This window comes from Poromitra crassiceps (assembly GCF_964638095.1).
Source record: "Poromitra crassiceps genome assembly, chromosome: 13".
In the NCBI taxonomy this organism is placed as follows: Eukaryota; Metazoa; Chordata; class Actinopteri; order Beryciformes; family Melamphaidae; genus Poromitra; species Poromitra crassiceps.
Window position 1 is genome coordinate 47,806,689 of NC_139644.1, and position 24,241 is coordinate 47,830,929.

The 24,241-nt window shown below is 42.7% G+C and overlaps 1 protein-coding gene across 1 annotated transcript in view; it reads right to left on the minus strand.

Moving 5' to 3' along the window:
* The window catches only part of LOC310788607 (uncharacterized protein), a gene marked incomplete at both ends in the record, with an annotated part of 145,234 nt that overhangs the window by 42,698 nt on the left and 78,295 nt on the right, over positions 1-24,241 (minus strand). Inside the window, one exon of the mRNA XM_083650135.1 lies at positions 22,663-22,791. Coding sequence (XP_083506261.1) covers positions 22,663-22,791 — 129 coding nt within the window. The remainder of the gene's footprint in view (positions 1-22,662; positions 22,792-24,241) is intronic.

The window sequence follows — 24,241 nt, forward strand, 5'->3', positions numbered from 1 at the left end:
ATATGAGACCAAGGGCGACGAGGTATAGGAAGGGGGCGGAGAAGGCCTGACGAGGGTTTAGTCGAAGTCTTGTTTCGGGCGCAGACCGGGCAAGCGGCGACGAACTCCCTAGTATCCCCCTCCATGGCGGGCCACCAAGTGCACCTGCGGATGAAGGCAAGGGTCCGTCTAACCCCAGGGTGACAAGTAAGCCGCGTCGAGTGGCCCCACAGAAGAACCTCAGAACGGGCGGAGTCAGGAACGAATAGACGTCCCGGCGGGACGTCTATTCTCGCGAGTGATTCATACTGTCAGGATCGGTGTTAGACATGTGGATCTATTCGCGGGTAGTTGAGGGCCACGGGAAACTTGGTAGGTCTTGAGAAGCTGGGGTGTTGTGGAACTTGATGGCTGGGGCTGCACAGTTCGAGGTTTGGGAACGGTCGCAGAGATTGCAGAAGTTGCTGGTTGCAGAAGTTGCAGGTTGCAGACGTTGCAGAGATTGCATGATCCTTGATGTGAATTTATGAATCACTCGCGAGAGCCTGCCGGAGCGGACCTTTATAGCATAAAAGAATATGACATCACATGTGTTATGACATCACCAGCGAGGCCATCGGAAGGCATGATTGAGGCACTTATGAATCATGACATCATCAGTGATCGATGACATCATAGTAGGAATGACGACGTCAAAGTAGGAATGATGACGTCATCCTAACAGTGCACGCATCCGGCACGCATCCGGCACGCATCCGGCACGCATCCATGCATGCTTGAAAAATACAGTGGTTGTCTGGACATATGTGGAAATGTTCCCATGGAAAGTCACAGGTGCTGCAAGGTGGATATTGAGTAAGTTCAGTGACCTGTTCGGAAGCAAGTCGGGGGGAAATGAGGAAGTAGTGGTAGGTAGGATATTGGTTAAGGGAAATGATTAAGCGAAAATCTATTATAAAAGACAGGAGAAATCTTCAGTCGGGGTCTTCACGTCCTTGTGCGTGCAGATGCCATTTCCGATTGAACCACGAACCAATCCACGGACCAGCCAGCCAGCCTAAGGCAGCCCCGGAGTGAGAGCGATCCCCGACCGAGACACAGTTTGACTCTGAAGGGTAGGAAACCTTTTTAAGCTCAGGTGCAAGATGTAGTCCGTATAAGGAGACCATCTGTCGTTGGCACAGATTACAGTTAGATGGGTTTCGGGCTGATTTCTTCTCTCTGCCGGAGGAAAGGAAGTGGGTTTTTAACTGTTAAAGAATATTATGTTCCTGTTGGTTAGCGGCTGGGCTGGGAGGAAGTTCAATGTGATTTAGCGGTGGTGAACGCACTAGGTTAGCGAAGCCGTTTTGTCGTAAAACAGGAAATACATGATATAAGGGGAAAAAGCTAATTTAATTTAGGAAATTACAATTTGTAACAAATATTGTCCAATAAATTGCCTAAAATAAGGTAGTTTATTATTGGATATATAATTAGAATCATAGTTGGCATTTATAGGAGTGGGTTTTGCTATAGGCAAAGACCTAGGGTAAATTATTCTATTCAGAGAAAATGTGGATAAATGATCTGTAATTATAGAAGAATAGATTGTATTTGTTAAAAGTTTTGAAATAAGTCTGTTTCATACCTGCACACTGATATTTTAATGTGCCATGCATTGTCATCTATGAAAAAGGGTTTAAATGAATTTCCTCTCTTAAAGTAAATGCATTTATATAATATACAATTATAGAAGAATAGATTGTATTTGTTAAAAGTTTTGAAATAAGTCTGTTTCATACCTGCACACTGATATTTTAATGTGCCATGCATTGTCATCTATGAAAAAGGGTTTAAATGAATTTCCTCTCTTAAAGTAAATGCATTTATATAATATACAATTATAGAAGAATAGATTGTATTTGTTAAAAGTTTTGAAATAAGTCTGTTTCATACCTGCACACTGATATTTTAATGTGCCATGCATTGTCATCTATGAAAAAGGGTTTAAATGAATTTCCTCTCTTAAAGTAAATGCATTTATATAATATACAATTATAGAAGAATAGATTGTATTTGTTAAAAGTTTTGAAATAAGTCTGTTTCATACCTGCACATTGATATTTCAATGTGCCATGCATTGTCATCTATGAAAAAGGGTTTAAATGAATTTCCTCTCTTAAAGTAAATGCATTTATATAATATACAATTATAGAAGAATAGATTGTATTTGTTAAAAGTTTTGAAATAAGTCTGTTTCATACCTGCACACTGATATTTTAAAGTGACTGTGTTTAAGTGTCTGGTATGCTAAAACCCTTTAAATTAATTTCATCACTTAAAACAAGTGCATTTATATAATATACAATTCTAGGGTAATAGATTCTATTCAGTGAAAGTTTAGAAATAATTCATTTTCAGGCCTGCACACCGGGATCAAAATGTCAAAATGCAATGACATTCACTTATTAGGAAAGAGGGTTAGAATGGTTTCTCATTCGAAGTGAATACATGTACTGTGGATGATTAGAGGTTCCATATGACAGCATTTTATTCTGGGAACGGTTGTAATGGAATTTATCTAGCAGGATTGTTTCAGTCCTGGGTAACAATACCCGTTGATTTGTTATGAAGTATTATTAGAAGTGTTATATTTGCTTAAAGAGAGAGAAAACATTTCCTCTCTTTTAAGGAACTGAGCGTGGGGCACTTGAACCGTTGCAAACCACAGCATGTCCACACGCGCAGGAACTGATGAAAGTCAGATTAAAGAAAAGTCTTTGTGAATCATAGTATTTATGATTCTAATGCATAGTTGGCGATTGGGCACAGGATGACGATGATTCATTGGGGAATGAGTCTTAATGGGTGTTTATTTAAAGTTAGTTCAGAAAATAAGTAAGTTGCTTTTTCCTTCTGAACCACAAGTGAAGCAACCTTTTTCACTAGCCGACGGCTATTATTAGGTGGCAGGAAGCCACATTGCAGCAACGGAGGGAGATTACAGTAACTGATTTACCAACTGTATCTATACAACCTTTAGGGAGTTGTCTGAAATGCAATGCGTGGAGTGAGATGTATTCCGATGTATGCATCTTAGTGGGCCGTGGGATCTAATGAATACGAAGTGTTATGTAATTCAAATGTGAAATATATGCTGTTTCAGTCTGAATTGAAATGTTAGTCTAGTATGAAGAAGCAATGATATTCAATAAGTTTGAGGGGATAGTTGTGGTGAGATTGAAAGTGTTTATTCAGTTTAAAGTTAGGGGTGAAGACAAATGATATTATGTAGGCTTAAGTGTGTATTACATGAATGATTTAGAACTGTATAAGATATTGCAATTGTGCTGGGCTTTTTGCTATGATGCCAAAATAAAAAGCAACTATTTTGCGCCAACATCTGATTTCATCTCTCTTATTTGAACGAAGGTCCATCTAATAGTTGATAGTAGCTTCTTCTCGTGATGTAAAAATACTAGGGATATTTGGTTTAGCCTGACGTGTCACGCCTTTAAAGGTTACTCTGGAGGCCTTTGGTAATGACAAGCTTAAAACGACTACTTGACATGGAAGGTGTGTCGAAACATCGTCAGGTTAAGCAAGAATTGTCATCTCAAGGGAAAAACTTTAACACGACCTTAACCAGTGCAGATTAACACATAGTTAGAATTAATTTTCCAACAAACACAACAACAGACAGTGCTAGAGAGAGCCACCGTTAACTCGAGTGATCACCCCTAGGGGGTGTAGGCCACTGCCTCCAAAAGGGTGAAATACCGCAGGTCGGACTTGAGGATAGGAGGTGGTTAGCAGTTGGACGAATCTCTCTACCCCGCGGGTTACTAGTGAGCTAGGCATTCTGGCCCCTATCGTTGCATCGGCGCAGTTTCTAGGCCGAGCGGCAGGCGCAGATCAAAGCAGTGGGCGTGGAAAGGCGCACTTGATATCGTTGTGCTGGCGCTAGATGCAGCCCAAAGCATTACAACCACGCCTTTTAGGCGTAAAATTATGCACCGTCATGCTCATTGGATAAGTGCAATAAACGAATCGCACGCTTGCCTTTTTAGCTCCAATTCCAGTGATCCCGCAAAACCAGACGAAAGCCAAACGCTCTGCCCCCCCCCCCCCCTCCCTTCATCCAGCCTGTCTGTCTGCATTATAGGCTATTATTCCATATTATTATGCTTCTCAAACCAATCTAACTGCAGTTTCAATACTGCAAGCATGTAAATACGCTACACTATAGCAAGATCAAAGTGAAAATAATGTTCTATGCATCAGCTAGAAAAATATAGCCTATTAGATTGGTGAAAGTTTGTCCAGAAAGATATTTTTTTCTCGCCTGCTGCAGGAAGGATGATGCACATAAATATACCCTACATTATGTCAAGTCATTGCATAAATGTGTTTTTATTGTAAAACTAAATGTGAAATGGGGCCAAGTTATTGGACGGACATCACAGTATAGCAGATGCCATTAGAAGCGCGTTCCGAAGCGCGTTCCGCTGTTACTTCTCTAAATCACGTTAACTCGACAAGGGGTATATATATGCCCAGGAGGACATATATGTTTCACATAGGGTGGTGTTTTCATTTCGAGGTTTTATTTGGTCCAATATTGAAATGTTGACAATGGCAGGCTGTGTTACCATTACACATTAATTTAGAACTACCTTTTATATCTATTTTGGCTCATTTGGTGGCTATTTAGTAGCGAAATGAAGAAACACAATGCATGCTGGGAACTCAGAGAGAGAGAGAGAGAAGGGTGACAGAGAAGAAGCAGTGAAGGCAAAGAATAGGCCTGCTTTTGAAAAGCGCAAAGCGCTAAATGTAGGCCAGCTCCCAAGATATGACTAGGCTGGTATTTAGCGCCGACACGCCCACTTTGGGACTGCGCCACGCCCATTCGGCCTAAAGCGCATTTGGCAGCCTAAAGCCTATTGCTATCTTGCCGAAACAGGCGCAAGGCACGTTTTTTTGCGGTTAAGGCCCGTAATAGCGCCGATGGCCTGTGGGAGAATAGAGCCCTCTATACCTTAACAGATGTCCATAAGAAAATAACCAACGGATAGGCTAGCTATAAGAGATGTAACCCGCGTCAATACGCTGTACGGCATATCGAGCACAATGACATGGCGCCCAACAGGTTTCGAACCTACAAGAGAGGGCTCGTACGTCGCATCGCTGTGAAATTGCCGTGTTTTTCTCAGATTTTCTGGACCACTGGGCGGTACCGGAGTTGGGTCACGGATTTGTGGAAGACAAGAGACGACACCAGCGGGAGTGCCAGAGTGGCCAGGCGGCAGAGTTCGGGCCAGGAGAGGAAGTTTAAGATCATATAGACTTTCTAGCAGGCTGACAATATAGCCTGACAAAACCCCAGGGAGAACGATCTCGTTTATCTAGTACTTTTGGGGGAGATAAAGGAGCGGGACAGACTGGATTTGCAACCAGTAGGAGTGGGCTACAGAGGTCAAAAACACTTTTTTGGTCATTTTTATTAGGTCTCAGTTTTTTTTTATTCCATTTGACCTATCTCAACATGAAATGAAAAAAAATTTGACCTGGGGTTCAAGAAAAAAGTGTGCAGGGCACAAATCCTAGATGACCACCGTTTTCCCTGAAAAATCACATTTTTAGCCATAACTTTGTCATTTTTGGGTCTTTTTACTTTGTTTTAGTGTCTAACCCTATGTTTTTGGGGTCAAGCAATCTATTTATGCATCTAGAAATAGTTACAAACCATCAGATATTGAGTTGATACCTTTTTTGACCAAATTTACCTATTTTTTCACCTTAATTAGCATAGTTCACTAAACATATGTTCAATTTCAGGGGCATTGCTTAAAACATAACAGTTTTCTCATATAAAGTCCCAGGCTCTTGAAACTGCCACAGGCACAATCTGCTGCCCGATAGTGTCCTGGATGTCATCAGTGCCAGGTGGTCGCTGCCAAATTTAATCTCCGGTACCAACGCGCATCAGGTGATCCACACGGAAGGTTCCATCCCCATTATCATCCAGGTAAAACCCAATATACCCTCATCCCAAATGACAGCAAGTAATTGGTTGGGCTGGAGCATAGGTTCTTCCTGAGAGATCCCCTCTGCCTTTCTGGCTCCTCCTCCTCACAAGGAAATACCACCTCAGCTTGGTAATCATCCCCGAGGAGCACAATTAGGTTCTCAATCATCTCTTTCTCTGATAACTCTCTGGTATTGGATCTCTTGCCTCAAGTAAGCCTTCAGCTCAGGTGACTTCATAAGGACAAGTGCCTTCACTTCATTTAGTAGTGACAGATGTAATAGGGCATATTACATCTATTAAATAGGCCCTCCATGTTCTTTGCACTTCACAAGAAGTTTTCAACAAAATCATTGGCCCTCACTTTCTTTTGCAGGTTCTCTCTCAACCTGTTTCTTCTTCTCTTTCTGTTTGTTACTCCATGTCACCTCCATTGCATCTAGGTGTTTAAGGACAGCTGTGGTTGACTGCTCAACTTCACTGCCATGTCTATCTGTTAGCATAAAGGTCATATTTGATCCCCTTTGCCTTGAACATCCTATTTGAGTGTTGGCCTGACTGGGCAGCAAGATATCCACACTTGGCCAAGTACCTCTCTGCATTCAGGTTGTTTGTGGGCAGGTTTTTCCGTTGGTCTGCAGTCAGTGTATAGAGAGGAGTTGCTCATGCAGCATCAGGATCAACATCCTAATACTCATGTTTGCGCTGCAATTCTACTCCTTTCGCGGCCTGGACACACATCTCTTCAAGAAGAAGGTGATCGAGATCACTTTGTGGAGCATTGTCTTCCATTTTTACATTTTTAGGCTCTCAGCTGTCAGCAAGGTCACTGCAGAGCTTGGGAAGCATGTCAACCAGCAAATCATGGCTTGCTATCTCAACGCAGTTGAGGAAGGGCATTGTCACCCTGTACGTAAAATTAGCAAGTGCTTTGAATCCTGCTATTATGAAGTAATTCTCAAGGTAAATGTTGCATGCTCGATCAAGAAGATTATTTAGCAGTGTCTCAAGTAGCCGTTTGATGTAGGGAATGCAATCATAGACTGCACCTGCCTGGTATCAAAGTCTAGTAAAGCATATCTCTTTGTAGAGGCTAAATGACTTCTGTACCCCAGCTTCCTCTAGAATCAAGTCAAACTGTTGTGCTAGGTTTGTGCTGTTGTCTTTCCATCTCCCTCATGTGATTACAGTAATGTTGACTTATGACAGCGGATGGCCTATTTCACAATAAAATTCACCATACAGTATTTTGTAGTGAAATAAGTTAAATGTTGTGAAATGTTGGTAATAATTAGCAGTGTAGGGTTGCTATTAATATTATTATGGTATGTCAAATTTAATCTGTTTTTTCTATAATTTACCAATAAATATTAGGTCTACGGGCATGGTTCAAAATTGAGGTAAAGAAGGGTAAATTTGGTCAAAAGTATGTATTAACTCAATATATGATGGTTTGTGACTACTTCTAGATGCATAAATAGATTGCTTGACCCCCAAAACATAGGGTTAGGCACCAAAACCAAGTAAAAAGACCCAAAAATGACAAAGTTATGGCTAGAAATGTGATTTTTCAGGGAAAACGGTGGTCATCTTGGATTTGTGCCCTGCACACTTTTTTCTTGGACCTGAAGCCAAAATTTTTGTCATTTCATGTTGAGATAGGGCAAATGGAATACAAAAAAACTGAGACCTAAGCAAAACAAAAAATGACCCATTTATAGCCCACTCCTACAACCAGTCTCCTTTTGGGCCGGGATGACGGCAGGGTGGTCTAGAGCCATAAGCAAGGTCGTTCGAATTCTAGAAGGACCCCTAGGAGCGGAAGAGCTATGGCGGCCAGACCTTTTACGGTTGTTCCTGTGATGCCAGGAGCATCCCCGATTTTTTGAGAAAGATGTACTGCGGCTTCTTGAGGAGTTGAAGATAACAGAGAGCGATGTCCAGAAGTGTCACAAGGAAGGGAGTATAGGTATTATAAGTCCAGAAGGAAGTGAGTATGATGTCATACTAATCAAGGGCCCGGATATTGGGGCGGAAAAGCAGAAGACAGATGAGAAATGCAGAAGTTGGTTGTTATGGTGGTTGGCATGCATGGAGACACCATGGGGCTGCCAAGTCACGATATTAGTGAGCCCAGGGGCAGAATGGGACAGTTACATAAAACTTGCGGCGAAGGAGACGGGCCGGCAGTTTCGACAAATTCGGGAAGTGAAGTCGGCCTCAAAGACGAAGCATGGGGCTATACCCGAGGAGCTCGCGCAGTACCCTTATGTCCCACCCGGAACCCGCAGAGGGTCGAAGGAGAGCATAGAGACGGACCTGGGGGACGGCGAGGATCAGGAGAAGTTGGGGATGCAACTGCAGTTGCCATCATCTCTGCATGATATAGCAGATGACACGACGCCGCTGGGGGCGAAGGAACGTTTGGCTGTTACCCAGCCACATAAGCAGACAGCTGGGGAGGAGTCCGGTCACAATCGCGGGGTAACCATTTACCCGGCAACCACCAGAAGTACGAGTGGTCTAGGACCGCCCCGGCAGTCTTCACTTACAGGAAGAGGGCAATATGCCATACCTAGCCAGGCGCCAGGACCCAGTACAAGTGGACAAGGGGGGCCGCCGCCGCACCCCAACCTAGTCCAGCACCTGCAATGGGTGGAACCAGACCCCTCGACAATTGGGTTACAGTGCTGGAAGCAGGGTGAAGGTGACGGTGATGGCATGGAAAGCGAACAGGAGGGGGAGTCAAGGGCGAGGGTGGGGAGGAACAAGCCCCACTCCAGGATGGCCCCATGTGGTTGGAACGGATCCTGGAACAGAATATGACTAGTGGGGTGCTACATAGAGCTGCCACCCCCGACACCGGCGCCCAGTAGGAGGAAGGGTACGACTCAAGTGTACCAGGTGAGGACATGGGCGGCGCAGTCCCTCTACCACTCTTTGCCAACGGATGTGTGGATAGTGGTCGACTGATGAGACATGGCGCATAAAGCAGGAGCTAAGGGCCAACTGGGAGAAGCGGATGGGACAAGAGTATAAACAGATGAAGGCGAAGGCTCAGGACAGGAGAAAGGGTGCCACAGATCCGGGTATCCTCTTCACAACGTCGGGAGCTGGTTTTCACCAGCAGAGGGTGATACATGTGCAGTGCCCATCCTATCAGGCTAACCCATCGGCTTATGAAGGAAGGGTGACTGCGGCCCTGACCGCAGCGTTGAGGGCAGCAGACCAACGGGGTGCTCAGACGGCGGCAATAGCTCTGGAATGGTTCCGCACTCCGGTTAAGGAATGGAGGAAGACGGAGAGGGCAGTGATACACGCTATCAGAGAATGGGATGCTCTGCAGGAGGGGGAGGTTGAATTGAGGGAGGTGACAATAATATATGGGCGTGATATGGGTGTGGTGAGACCAGACCCGGCTAGAGGAACGGTGAAAAGCGGGGTCATCGCACGGAAGCAACTCCTGCAGAAAGGGGTCACACTCAGGGATAGGAAGGTCCGGATGTCCCCAAGCCCTCCAAGATCCAACCTGAAAACGTCGACCCCCATAGGAAGGAGTTCCCTGCCACGGTCTGATGGGTCCTCAGATGATGAACAACATGGGGATACCAAGGGAAGCTCAGAGGAGGATCCGATGCCGGATGCTGACCAGGGTCGGAGGGCGGATTCAGACAGCTGGCCCAAAGGCGGAGCACCCTGGAAGGTGTTGAAGTCAGCTACGTACAGAAGGGATGACAAGAGGCCTCCCGAGAGCTATGATCCCCTGAGGGCGTCTGCACGTGTGGCAAGGGACGCTGAGTGGGGGCCCATCACGACAAGGGACAAGAGGAGCGTTCACATCCCGGATTGCGGACAACCGGCGGTTAAGGTCCCGCCTTCATGGATGCCATGGTTAGGCCAGATAGCGGAGGGATACCAACCCCGGTCCACATGGACATATGGGGAATTGTGCTGTGTGGCCAACATGCCCCCATACCATAGGTTGGCGGAAGATCGGAATTTGTCAGATAAGTTCCGTAGAAACTACCTGGAAGTGGCATATAACTTTTTCCTGCAAAGGGTTAAGCCTGGTGTGGTGGAGATACTAACCGAGCAGCTGGCGGGAAGTACAGAGGTGGAAGAGGACTGTCTCAGGGCTGCAGGGGTGATGACGAACATAGGTAAGCCCAGGCTGGGCCCAAGGACCCAGCGTGACTAAACAGAGGGTGATGGAGTTTGATTAGGGAGGGCGATTGGGCCCCCCCCCCCCCCCCGAACCTAGTCAACAACAGGCGGTGGCGGACCTGCGAAGGTCTGAGGGCACGTTAAATCCACCTATAGTGCTGGGGAGAGGACTGAAGGCCCCCGTGTCTTGAAGTATGAATGAACATACTGCCGTGGTACCGTCTAGTCGGCGTGTTTGTCACATGTAGGTGTGTTGGCAACACGTGGTACGTGGATGACAGTCCACACCTAGCAGAGGGGACTTCTGTGCAGTGGTTAACTTGGAGTCCCTGCGGAGTCACTCTGTGAACAGGCAAGGCTGATGAAAACGGTCAAAGTTTCTATACCCATAGCAAGGTGGGATAGGGAACAGACCGTCGGCTTCCAACCGGGTGGCCAATCACCACTACGGGATCCGCCTTGGAGGGGGGTTGGCGGTCGCTATCGATCTGGGTCATCGGCCGGTCGGGTCGCATATGGCAGTAAGACCATGTTTGTGGAGTGTATGTGTTAACATGGCCGCCGCGCTCGGCTCAATGTACAGTCAGGCCACTACAAGCCAAAAGCGAATGAGTTAGTAGGCAAGTAGTGCTCCTGTGATCGGGTTTTTGAAAAGAAAACACTGGGAAGCAGGAGGCTGAAGTTGGTTAGGTGGGGTTGTCGAGGCAGCACACTTGAGTCAGCTTCAGTGGAACGGGGTCTAGCCTGGGACTGCACCCTTGGACAGGGAGGTCTAAAGGACTCAAGCGTTGTTGAAAGGAGGCATCAGGGAACAGGAGCAGGGCACCGGAGGTAAGCAAAGCTCTGGGGGCCTGGGTCATTAAGGAGGAGTATCAAACACTCACACGAGAGGAGAAGAAGGTAGGGAAAAAAGGAAAATAAAAATCTACACCCTGGAACCAAATGGGTTTAAAGGGGCTAAGAGAGAAACAGGTGGCACTTCAAGGGGACAGGAGTAAAATCGCTGAATTATATATAAATATGGAGTTAGGAGTGGTACATCAGAAGGCGCATACGGCGCAGAGGGGGCACTGGGAGGGCAACGCGGAGGTCGACCGATTTGTCCAGGCATGGAGAGTGACAATCGTGGGGTCTGGTGAGTGGGAAGAGACTGAAAAACAGTTGTTCCAGAAGAGTGTGTAGATAAGGTCACGCGTGCAGTTCATGAAGACATTGAGCACGCAGGGGGGACACCTACACTAGTGAGTTGGTGGAGTCGGAACTCTTTATATCGGGACAGCGTGTGAGACAGGTCCTGCAGGGTAGTATGGTGTGCAGGGAGTGGGATCCCGGATCATAAAAGACGCAGGACGGAAGGCCTATAGAAATTTGAGAGCGATACCTTGGGGGTCTGTCTGCGTGGACAGGGGTGGACCTCTGGGGATTACAGGCTAGAGGAGGATAGAGCAGTACTTGAGGAGGTTGATAGATACAAGATCCGGGTACTTGTAGTGAAGCCTGTAGCGCTCTTGGAGTCCCTGGAGAGCTCCAGACGGACAGCGGGAGTCATTGTGAGACTGTCGTTGATTTCCTCTTTTAAAACAAGTGCATTTATGTAATACACATTTATAGAGGAATAGATTGTAGTTGTAAAAGGTTTTGAAATAGTTCCGTTTCATACCGGCGCACTGCACTTTTAATGTGTCATGCACTGTCATTCATGAAAAAGGGTTTAAATGAATTTCCTCATTTAAAGTAAATACATTTAAATAATATACACTTATAGAGGAATAGATTTGATTTGTTAAAAGTTGTGAAATAAATCCGTGTCATACCGGCACACTGGCACTTTTAAAGTGACATGCAATGTCTGTTATGCTAAAACCCTTTAAATGAATTTCCTCACTTAAAACAACTGCATTTATATAATGTACACTTATAGAGGAATAGACTCTATTTGTTGAAAGTTTAGAAATAATTCATTTTCAGGCCTGCACACCGTGATCAAAATGTCAAAATGCAATGACATTCACTTATTAGGAAAGAGGGTTAGAATGGTTTCTCATTTGAAGTGAATACGTGTACTGTGAATGATTAGAGGTTCTATGACAGCAGTTTATTCTGGGAACGGTTGTAATGGAATTTATCTGACTGAGAATTTGACATGACAGCATTTTATTCTGGGAACAGTGATACTGAAATTCACATAGCAGGATCGTGTCAAGTCCTGGACAAAAATACCCGTTATGGAGTATTAATAGAGAACCACCAGTGAAGCGATCTTCCCCGTTCTTCACTAGCTGATAGCTATTGCCAAATGACGTAATGCAATGACAGGAAGCCCCAGTGAAGCAACTGAATGAGATGACAGTAACCAATCGACCAACTGTAAGGATTCAACGTTTGGAGAGTGGTTTGAAATGCAATGCGTGGAGTAAGATATATTCTGAGGTATGCATTTTAGTGGGCCGTAGGGATCTGATGAATACGAAGTGTTATGTAATTCAAATGTGAAATATATGCTGTTTCAGTCTGAATGGAAATGTTAGTCTAGTATGAAGAAGCAATGATATTCAATAAGTTTGGGGGGCTCATGGTGAGAGATTGACGATGGCCGGTGCCCCGTGTATTAGAAGGCGCAGACCGCCATAATAGTAATATCACCATTGACGATCTGTCCAGGACCTGGGAGACTGAGGATAAGTTATGTAGTGTTTTACATAATATAGAACACTTCACATGGGAGGCGAGTTTGAACCCTCGGGAAATACATGATGCATGATGGGTTATATAGCATTTCTATTAACATTCCATATGGAAGTGCTACAAGGCAGCATTTTATTCTGGGAACACTTGTACTGGAACTCACCTAGCTGGGAATTGGATAAGGCAGCATTTTAGTCTGGGAACAAATGTAAAGTGGTTTATCACTCTGAAGTGTACAGTAGCATATATCTGTGTTTTGAACCAGTTTAGGGAAGTCGGAGTAGATCTATTTTTAGAGGAGTAAGAAACCGACGGTTTGAGGACCGCTCAACAGGTGGGTGTTTGACACTCATTTCACACCGAGAGGGGATCATAACGGAACAGAGCCTATAGGAAGCAGGCTATATTTAAGGGAAATACAGGTGGTTATTTACTTTTATCTCAGCTGGATCATTTCAAGTCCTGGATAATAAGATCTTGTGGAAGCGTTACTTTGAACAAGGAGTTTTAGACTTGAATAGGGGAGAGAAAACACTTCCTCTTTTCACTGCATGAAGCAACAGGTTAACAGTGGCCTGACTGAGCTATTATTAGAATGGGTGCAGAAGGCCACATGCAGTCACAATCAACTTATACTAAAAGTTACAGTAACTGATTAAAGGGTACTGTAGCCATGCAAAAGCCATGATAAATTACAGTAAATAATCAAAAAATACTTACTAGGGTCATGATTTCAAGAGGATTAAGTAATATTAGAGTGGGTCACCACACCAGGAGTATTTGTGCTTGAATGAAAAGGGTTTATTCAATTTAAAGTTAAGAAAGATGATTTGTGTTATTATGTTGTGTTTAAATGTATGCCATGTGAATGTTTGATAATTGTAGTGAGATTGTATTTGTGCTGTGCTACGCTATGCGCTCTAATTAAAAAGCAACTATTTTGCGCCAATATCCGATGTCATCTCTCTTATTTGAACGAATGTTCATCCTTTAGGTAGTAGCCTCTTCTCGTGATGTAAAAATACTAGGAACATTTGGTTTAGCCTGACGTGTCACGTCTTTTAAGGTTACTCGGGAGGCCTTTGAAATGACAAGCTTAAAACGACTACTTGACAGGGAAGGTGTATTAAAACATTGTCAGGTTAAGCAAGAATTGTCATCTCAAGGGAAAAACTTTTAACACGACCTTAACCAGTGCAGATTAACACATAGTTAGAATTAATCCCAACACCCACAACATCAGTCAAGTGCTGGAGAGAGCCACCGTTAACTTGAGTGATCTCCCCAAGGGGGCTTAGGCCACGGCTTCCGAAGGGGGGAAATACAGCAGGTCGGACTCAAGGATTTTAGAAGGTGGTTAGCAGTTGGGCGAATCTCTCTACCCCGCGAGTTACAAGTGAGCTAGGCATTCTGTACCTTAGCAGATGTCCATAAGAAAATAACCAAAGGATAGGCTCGCTATAGAAGTAAGAAGTGTAACCCGCGTCGATACGCTGTACGGCATATCGAGCATTATTAACAAGAGGTAGGAGCAATTTTGGGCGAGTAAAGCCCTTGATGATGATGAACAGCTTTGCTTATCGCTTATTGCTTATCGCTTATTGCTTATCGCTTATTGCTTATCGCTTATTGCTTATCGCTTATTGCTTGCAACATTTATGGGGCATATGGGGTAGTTGTTAGGGCGCTAAGGGTTTTAGATGATGAGTTTGCCCGGTTTTGTAAGGACAATATATTAGGGGAGGGTCGCGATGGTTTATTATTTTTGGAGGTGAGCGTTGGAGTGACTGGAGGATGCTGGTGTGTTCGACGACCCTCTGAAGATAGTTTAGCCATGAGTAAGATAGCGCGGTGAAAGGTAGTTAGGGAACTGGGCAAATTCCAAAAATAGGTTTTTCTTTTACTTTTATTTTTTGGTACAGCGCAAGACTTGTGCTGTAGGATGTCATTAATATTGTTTGTGATTGTGCCATAGGAGACCCAGGGTGCGGTAAGTGTCGCCTCCCCCTTGGGGAGGTTAGGACACTGTGGATCGTCGGTTCTGGGAGCGGTGGTGTGGAGTGTGTTTTAATCTTTATTTGACAGGGTATGGAGGATCCATCCTGGGTAAGCTGGCGCTCCCTGGCATGATGCAACTGATTCCTCCGGCGGGGGGCCTGTTGATGCAGCTGGAATCCGAGGTCTACTTGATCTACAACTCCGTCTACACTGCACTGCTGGAGCGGGTATCGAGTCCGGCGAGGGATTTCTGGTGATGGCACCTATTGCCCGGTTGCTGTGACGTTCTGGGGTGGTTCGATGGCATGGATGTCTACACCCTACACCGTACATCAATGTGGGGTTGTTCGAGTTTGGGAGGAGGAGTGTTCGAAGGAGTCGGTAGGTGGGTTCGAGGCGAGTGGTCGACTCCGTGGAGAGGGTGTCGAAATGGGTACGGTGCGCCCACATCCCCTCGAACCCCACAGTGACTTAGGGTCATATATCCTACAAGCCAACGTGCACATTCAGCAGAGGAGTGATGTCATCTGGGACACCATGGCTTGGTGTTGCTCAGAGAGCAGTAGCCGAATGGCATGAAGAAAAGAAGAAGTTAGAGGTTATTGCATTATGATGTTATAATTCAGTAATTATAAGGTTTATGATCAGGTTTTGTTTATGTGTTTAATAGAGTACAAGTGGTAATCGATGTGTTCTAAATGTGTCTGGTGGATACGTTTGAAACTAAGGTTACAGTACAGTAGAATTAAAACATTATGAGTTTCACACACACACAGGGCCATGGGTAACCATGCTGTGTGTGGCAATGTGCACGCATCCGGCACACATCCGGCACGCATCCATGCATGCTTGAAAAATACAGTGGTTGTCTGGAGATATGTGGAAATGTTCCCATGGAATGTCAAAGGTGCTGCAAGGTGGATATTGAGTAAGTTCAGTGACCTGCTCGGAAGCAAGTCGGGGGGAAATGAGGAAGTAGTGGTAGGTAGGATATTGGTTAAGGGAAATGATTAAGGGAAAATCTATTATAAAAGACAGGAGAAATCTTCAGTCGGGGTCTTCACGTCCTTGTGCGTGCAGATGCCATTTCCGATTGAACCACGAACCAATCCACGGACCAGCCAGCCAGCCTAAGACAGCCCCGGAGTGAGAGCGATCCCCGACCGAGAGACAGTTTGACTCTGAAGGGTAGGAAACCTTTTTAAGCTCAGGTGCAAGATGTAGTCCGTATAAGGAGACCATCTGTCGTTGGCACAGATTACAGTTAGATGGGTTTCGGGCTGATTTCTTCTCTCTGCCGCAGGAAAGGAAGTGGGTTTTTAACTGTTAAAGAATATTATGTTCCTGTTGGTTAGCGGCTGGGCTGGGAGGAAGTTCAATGTGATTTAGCGGTGGTGAACGCACTAGGTTGGCGAAGCCGTTTTGTCGTAAAACAGGAAATATATGATATAAGGGGAAAAAGCTAATTTAATTTAATTTAGGAAATTACAATTTGTAACAAATATTGTCCAATAAATTGCCTAAAATAAGGTAGTTTATTATTGGATATATAATTAGAATCATAGTTGGCATTTATAGGAGTGGGTTTTGCTATAGGCAAAGACCTAGGGTAAATTCTTCTATTCAGAGAAAATGTGGATACATTATCTGTAATTATAGAAGAATAGATTGTATTTGTTAAAAGTTTTGAAATAAGTCTGTTTCATACCTGCACACTGATATTTTAATGTGCCATGCATTGTCATCTATGAAAAAGGGTTTAAATGAATTTCCTCTCTTAAAGTAAATGCATTTATATAATATACAATTATAGAAGAATAGATTGTATATGTTAAAGGTTTTGAAATAAGTATGTTTCATACCTGCACACTGATATTTTAATGTGCCATGCATTGTCATCTATGAAAAAGGGTTTAAATGAATTTTCTCTCTTAAAGTAAATGCATTTATATAATATACAATTATAGAAGAATAGATTGTATTTGTTAAAAGTTTTGAAATAAGTCTGTTTCATACGTGCACACTGATATTTTAATGTGCCATGCATTGTCATATATGAAAAAGGGTTTAAATGAATTTCCTCTCTTAAAGTAAATGCATTTATATAATATACAATTATAGAAGAATAGATTGTATTTGTTAAAAGTTTTGAAATAAGTCTGTTTCATACCTGCACACTGATATTTTAATGTGCCATGCATTGTCATCTATGAAAAAGGATTTAAATGAATTTCCTCTCTTAAAGTAAATGCATTTATATAATATACAATTATAGAAGAATAGATTGTATTTGTTAAAAGTTTTGAAATAAGTCTGTTTCATACCTGCACACTGATATTTTAATGTGCCATGCATTGTCATCTATGAAAAAGGGTTTAAATGAATTTCCTCTCTTAAAGTAAATGCATTTATATAATATACAATTATAGAAGAATAGATTGTATTTGTTAAAAGTTTTGAAATAAGTCTGTTTCATACCTGCACACTGATATTTTAATGTGCCATGCATTGTCATCAATGAAAAAGGGTTTAAATGAATTTCCTCTCTTAAAGTAAATGCATTTATATAATATACAATTATAGAAGAATAGATTGCATTTGTTAAAAGTTTTGAAATAAGTCTGTTTCATACCTGCACACTGATATTTTAAAGTGACATGCAATGTCTGTTATGCTAAAACCCTTTAAATTAATTTCATCACTTAAAACAAGTGCATTTATATAATATACGATTCTAGGGGAATAGATTCTATTCAGTGAAAGTTTAGAAATAATTCATTTTCAGGCCTGCACACCGGGATCAAAATGTCAAAATGCAATGACATTCACTTATTAGGAAAGAGGGTTAGAATGGTTTCTCATTCGAAGTGAATACATGTACTGATTAGATGATTAGAGGTTCCATATAACAGCATTTTATTCTGGGAAAAGTTGTAATGTAATTTATCTAGCAGGATTGTTTCAGTCCTGGGTAACAATACCCGTTGATTTGTTATGAAGTATTATTAGAAGTGTTATATTTGCTTAAAGAGAGAGAAAACATTTCCTCTCTTTTAAGGAACTGAGCGCGGGGCACTTGAACCATTGCAAACCACAGCATGTCCACACGCGCAGGAACTGATGAAAGTCAGATTAAAGAAAAGTCTTTGTGAATCATAGTATTTATGATTCTAATGCATAGTTGGCGATTGGGCACGGGATGACGATGATTCATTGGGGAATGAGTCTTAATGGGTGTTTATTTAAAGTTAGTTCAGAAAATAAGTGAGTTGCTTTTTCCTTCTGAACCACAAGTGAAGCAACCTTCCCCTTTTTCACTAGCCGACGGCTATTATTAGGTGGCAGGAAGCCACATTGCAGCAACGGAGGGAGATTACAGTAACTGATTTACCAACTGTATCTATACAACCTTTAGGGAGTTGTCTGAAATGCAATGCGTGGAGTGAGATGTATTCTGATGTATGCATCTTAGTGGGCCGTGGGATCTGATGAATACGAAGTGTTATGTAATTCAAATGTGAAATATATGCTGTTTCAGTCTGAATTGAAATGTTAGTCTAGTATGAAGAAGCAATGATATTCAATAAGTTTGAGGGGATAGTTGTGGTGAGATTGAAAGTGTTTATTAGTGAGCTAGCTACTAGTGAGCTAGGCATTCTATACCTTAACAGATGTCCATAAGAAAATAACCAACGGATAGGCTAGCTATAAGAGATGTAACCCGCGTCGATACGCTGTACGGCATATCGAGCACAATGACAACGCAAAAAAACGCACCTTGCGCCTGCCTCAGGAAGATAGCATCATGGTTTTAGGCCCCGAAATGCGCTTTACACCCAAGAGGTGTGGCGCAGTGCCAGAATAGGCCAGAATGGGCGTTCCCGCCTTAAATACCGGCCTAACGCTATCTTCCCTGGCGTTAATTGATATAATTCTGCCCAAACAAATATTCACTGCGCCGGGTCCCCTACCAAAGCCACACATGTGAAATCTCCCAGCATGCATTGAGGCTAATACATTTTGACAAGAAATAGCAACCAAATCAGCCTAAATAGGCTAAGTGGTAGATCGAAATATTATTTATGTTAACACAACATGCAATTCTAGAACATTTCAATATTGGACAAAATAAAACATAAAAATCAAAACACAACCCTATGTGAAACATATAGAATCCAGGTGGAATATATATCTGTCGCAAATACAACGTGATATAGACGTGTGACAGCCGTAACACTCTACTGTGATGTCCGCTCCAGCAAGACTTGGCTTACTACACACATACTTTTACAATAAAAACACATTCATGCAATGACTTTACATAATGTAGGCTATATTTATGTACATCATTTAGCCCTTTGCAGCAGGTAGTCTACAAGTTATAAAACTACCTGCCCTGAATGAGCCGAGTGGGGGTGCTTGTTCACTATTGTGAAAGTTATGTGTTTACAAACATGAAGATCATGGAATTGGATGGTATCAGGAATGTCACCGGTAGGCTACAGGGAGACTACATCACCCCTGCTGAACAGATCTGTATTTGCCTGGCTGTAGGTTGAATTGTTTTATTTAGGCTATGATCTGTGATGTGCTGAGATCCTCTCCAGAGACTCCACCTTGTGAGTGGATTTCTAGTCACTATCATCACAAACATCTCACAGTGGTTTTGTATGTCACTGTTGTCCCCAACCAGCCCAAGAGAGATAACCTCTGCAGGAACAGAGAGATGTGTGTCATATTGTGATATTGACTTTGGACTGGGGCTTGGCTTGGGCCCGGTAATTGCTTAACTCGTCAAGCTGGGTAGGGCCAGCCCTGAATGCCATAGCCTTAGGCCAGGCTGGGGCCAGAATTTCAGGGCATTTTCTCCAGGGCTTAAAATTCACTTTGCAAACTGGGGGGGAATTCCCCCCTTATGTTCTTCAGATAGGGGGGATTTATAGACTTTGGGGGGGATTTTTTCAGCTGATACGATAACCGGTAAATATCTGCTTCGCCTGTCCGATAACAGATACGATAACCAATAATAATTTCACATTTTTGTCTTTACTTAACCTGTTTATGCATACCTGGGGTATTATAATATGATATGAGTGTTTTAGTAAAGTGTATGACTCAATAAAAAAAATAAAGGCTTTAATACAACCAAAGGCCTATGGCTGCTTAGTCTCCGGATAAAACATAAAGACAAAATACATAGTAATTAGACTCTTGTTCAGGGATGCAAAGTCATGGATAGTTAAAAAGGTGACAGATACCAGGGCAGACACAAAATCATTCACTTAAGTGCCCTATTTTGTGATGAAAAAGGTGACTCACTGATACCTAAAGGTGACTAGTTTGCATCCCTGCTTATTCTCTTATTCTTATTCACTTCAGGTTATATTCTTTTAGTATGGCGATTTTCTCTTTGCAAATGAGGCAGGCGGCATTCCCTTTGAACTCGACGGAAAAAAATCACTCCCACTTCTCCTGAAACTCTCTGTGCTCGTCATCAACCTTTCTTTTGCCTTTCGACAGTGACATGTTGTTCACTTCTCAACAAAAGACATTTTAGCGTGCAAATAAATGTTTTTCTTTCCACTTGGTTTTTCACTCAGGTGAACCGAATCACCTGCTAATGAGGTGGATTTTACATGCAGTAATGATCCCGCTGGCCTGGAGTGTGAAGCCCTGTTGCCAGATACTGCTGACAGTTTCCAGCACAAAGTTTAAAACCCGCCAAAATGCACACAAAACTGCCCAAGGAACTACACATCTATAGAAATTTATCTGGCAACCCTGGTGTGAAGTGTGACTCATCTGCATGAAGGCAGTGCCTTGTCCACCGCCGTCTGCCTCGGGAACGCGCTCTGTGTTTTACAATGAGCGGAGGTGCGGGCCTAATTTCACATAACTTGATATCAAGTGGCAGGCCGTATGAAATCATTTTAGCGGTCGGGGGCCATGAGTTTGAGACCCCTAGCATAAACCATTGGGGGATTACTCCCCCTTTATAAATTGAAAATATGCGGGAATTTCCAAAAAGATGGGCGAATCTCGCAATCCCGCGCCAAATTTTAAGCCCTGATTGTCTCTCTCCCAACACTTTGGGCGTTGGGGGACAATGATAATTCTGTCATTATCTACTCATCTTCATGCTCCTTGAAATGGGGACAATTTGTCAATATAACAAAGGGAGGTTGTCAGCACACCTCGAGAAAACCAGTCACTATTGAGTTCAGCTGAGTACTGAAGTCTGGAGATCATGGGCCCTATCGTTGCAATCGGCGTAGAAACTGCGTTTAAGGCCTGGCGCAGCCCAAATTACCCAAATCTTGGTATCGGCGCTACACGCAGCCTCAACCATTATAACCACGCCTTGTAAGCGTAAAATGATGCACAGTCCGCTCATTGGACAAGTGCAGTAAAGAGTCACACGCTTGCCTTTTAAGCTCCAATTCCAGGAGAAATCCGGGAAAACCAGACAAAGCCAAGCGCTCTGCTCCCCCCCCCCTCCCTACATCCCGTCTGTCTGTCTCCATATATAGGCTATTATTCCATATTACCGGTATTATGCTTCTCAAACCAATCTAACTGCAGTCAAATACTGCAAGCATGTAAATACGCTACACTATAGCAAGATCAAAGTGAAAAGAATGTTCTAAACGCATCAGCTAGAAAAATATAGCCTATCCGTATATGATGAGATTAATTAGATTGGTGAAAGTTTGTCCAGAAAGATATTGTTTTCTCTCCCCTGCTGCAGGTAGGATGATGCACATAAATATAGCCTACATTATGTAAAGTCATTGCATAAATGTGTTTTATTGTAAAACTAAAATGTGAAGTAGAGCCAATTTATTGGAGCGGACATCACAGTAGGACATGACAGTAGAAGCGCGTTACGCTGTCACTTATCTGAATCACGTTAAATCGACGAGGGATATATATAGGCCCAGGATGACATATATTTTTCACATAGGGTGGTGTTTTCATTTCGATGTTTTATTTGGTCCAATATTGAAATGTTCTACAATTGCAGGTTGTGTTACCATTACACATTATTTAGATCTACCTTTATATCTATTTCGGCTCATTTGGTTGCTATTTAGTAGCGAAATGGAGTAGCCCATTGCATGCTGGGACATTTCACAGGCAGTGAACTTACAACTTCTTTTTCCTATGGGACGTGTGTTGTGTCCGTCTGAGCGAGGGAGTCAGAGAGAGACAGAGAAGGGTGACAGAGAAGAGGCAGAGGAGCGCTCCTTGCAACTGGCGCACTGAATAGGCCTGGTTTCAGAGAGAGACAGAGAAAGGTGACAGGGGAGAGGCAGAGGAGCGCCCGCTCAACTGGCGCACTGAATAGGCCTGGTTTTCAAAAGCGCAAAGCGCTAAATTTACGCCAGGTGGGAAGATATCATTAGGCTAGCATTTAAGGCGGAAACGCCCATTCTAGCCCATTCAGGGAGTGTGCCACGCCCATTCAGCGTAAAGCGCATTTACCAGCCTAAAGCCATGTTGATATCTTCCCGAGACAGGCGCAAGGCACGTATGTTTGCGTTTTAGGCCCGTTTTAGCGCCGAAGGCCTGTGGGAGAATAGGGGCCCATGTGTTTGCGTTTTAGTGACTGTTTTATACTCTCTTTACAATAACCGTCTGACTGCTGACTCCTCACTGCTCCGGCCAGTAGGAGCGCAAGTGACCCGCTACGGACAACAAAATTGTGGCAAAGATAAAATAAATTGGGAATTAGATCTACATTCATTCATGCATTGACCCCATCTAAAGTGAGGAATATTTATGCCTTACAAAGCATTTGCAAATAAGATTGAAATGCTCACCGTAACCCCACTCCTGAATCCTGCAGGGTGGTGTTACTCAGGTATAGCTCGCTCACACTAGAGGACTCGGAGCAGAAACCAGAGTCCGGATATTCACCGCTTCCAATTGACAGCTTAGATTGACTCAGCCTGAAGGACATGAAAATATAAAAAAGATATATGTGTGTTTATATATGTATATATATATATATATATATATATATATATATATATATATATATATATATATATATATATGTATGTATGTATGTATATGTATGTATGTATGTATGTATGTGTATGTATGTATGTATGTATGTATGTATGTATGTATATATAACTAATACTAATGATAACATCCCACACCGCCAACAACATATAATAAACACACCATAGAGCAACAGAGCACAAACATTAAACATAGCAAAGAAAGGATGATCATCATTATCATGCTGCTAATGTTGGCCTTAATGCAATTTCTTATCATAATCATTCTTTGTTCCCTGTCTATTAGCAATCATGCCTTCTAACATAAAGTAATGATTTAAAAAGGAAAGAAAATTAGGGAATGTCAATTGTTCTTTTCCCTTAAATTCCAAAATAAATATCTTACCCAATAATAAAACAGTATGAAGAATAACAACACATCCATTTCTTAATTCACCAAGTATAATTGTTTGAGGGCACATGGTTAACACAATTGAATGGAATGCTAGCCATCTCTTGATAGTCAACCAAAAAGTCACCACATGAGGAAAGAACCAAATAAATGCAACATATCTTCAATTTCAGAAATTACTAATGCGTCAGTTTTAATGCTTTTCCAACCCCCAAATTAAAATAGGTTTTCTTGTTGGCAGTATTTTGTATATAATTTTAAATAAAAAGTACTGCAACGTTGTGTCTATAATAGAGATATAAATTAGATTATACACCTGTCTCCATGGCAATAGGGTATCAACAATCCCCTCCGAGTATGATTAAAATTTGTCTGGCTTATCATTCAAATCGCATGCCCACAAGAACAATTTGTAGATATAAAAAAAATCTCTTAAGCTAAAGACAATTCTTCATTGAAAGTTTACACAGAGAGTTTCCTTCCACCAGTTTTCACCTTTTTCTTCCAGGCCAAATGCACTGCAGCTACTAATTGATCATGTCTAAATTTTGAACAAAACTTTCCAAATGTTTCACAGAACAACTCCTATAAATAAACGATCAATATATTGGTATTAAACCATATAATTTGTAAAATGGCATCAACAGAATCTAGTAGAAAATACTGGAAGTGTAACCATGCCTGTACCATGTCTTTTAAACAAGGTGATACATGCGTGAAGATCTTTCTTGTACATTAAGAAAGGGTTTTTGAAATTTGGAGAAATGGAAGAAGTTGGTACTTAAAAAGTTGCATGGGTGTTACGAATAAATTGTGAAGAGGTCCAATCGGGGTTCCAGTAATTTCTTTGCGTCCATGATGCTTTTAAGGATGGGTTTAATGCCTTGAGATTAATTAACTTGGCACCTCCTTCATCCAAACCATTATATAACTATTTTTATAAAGTTTATGTAAGCCTTATCTAAAAGCAGAGATCACAGT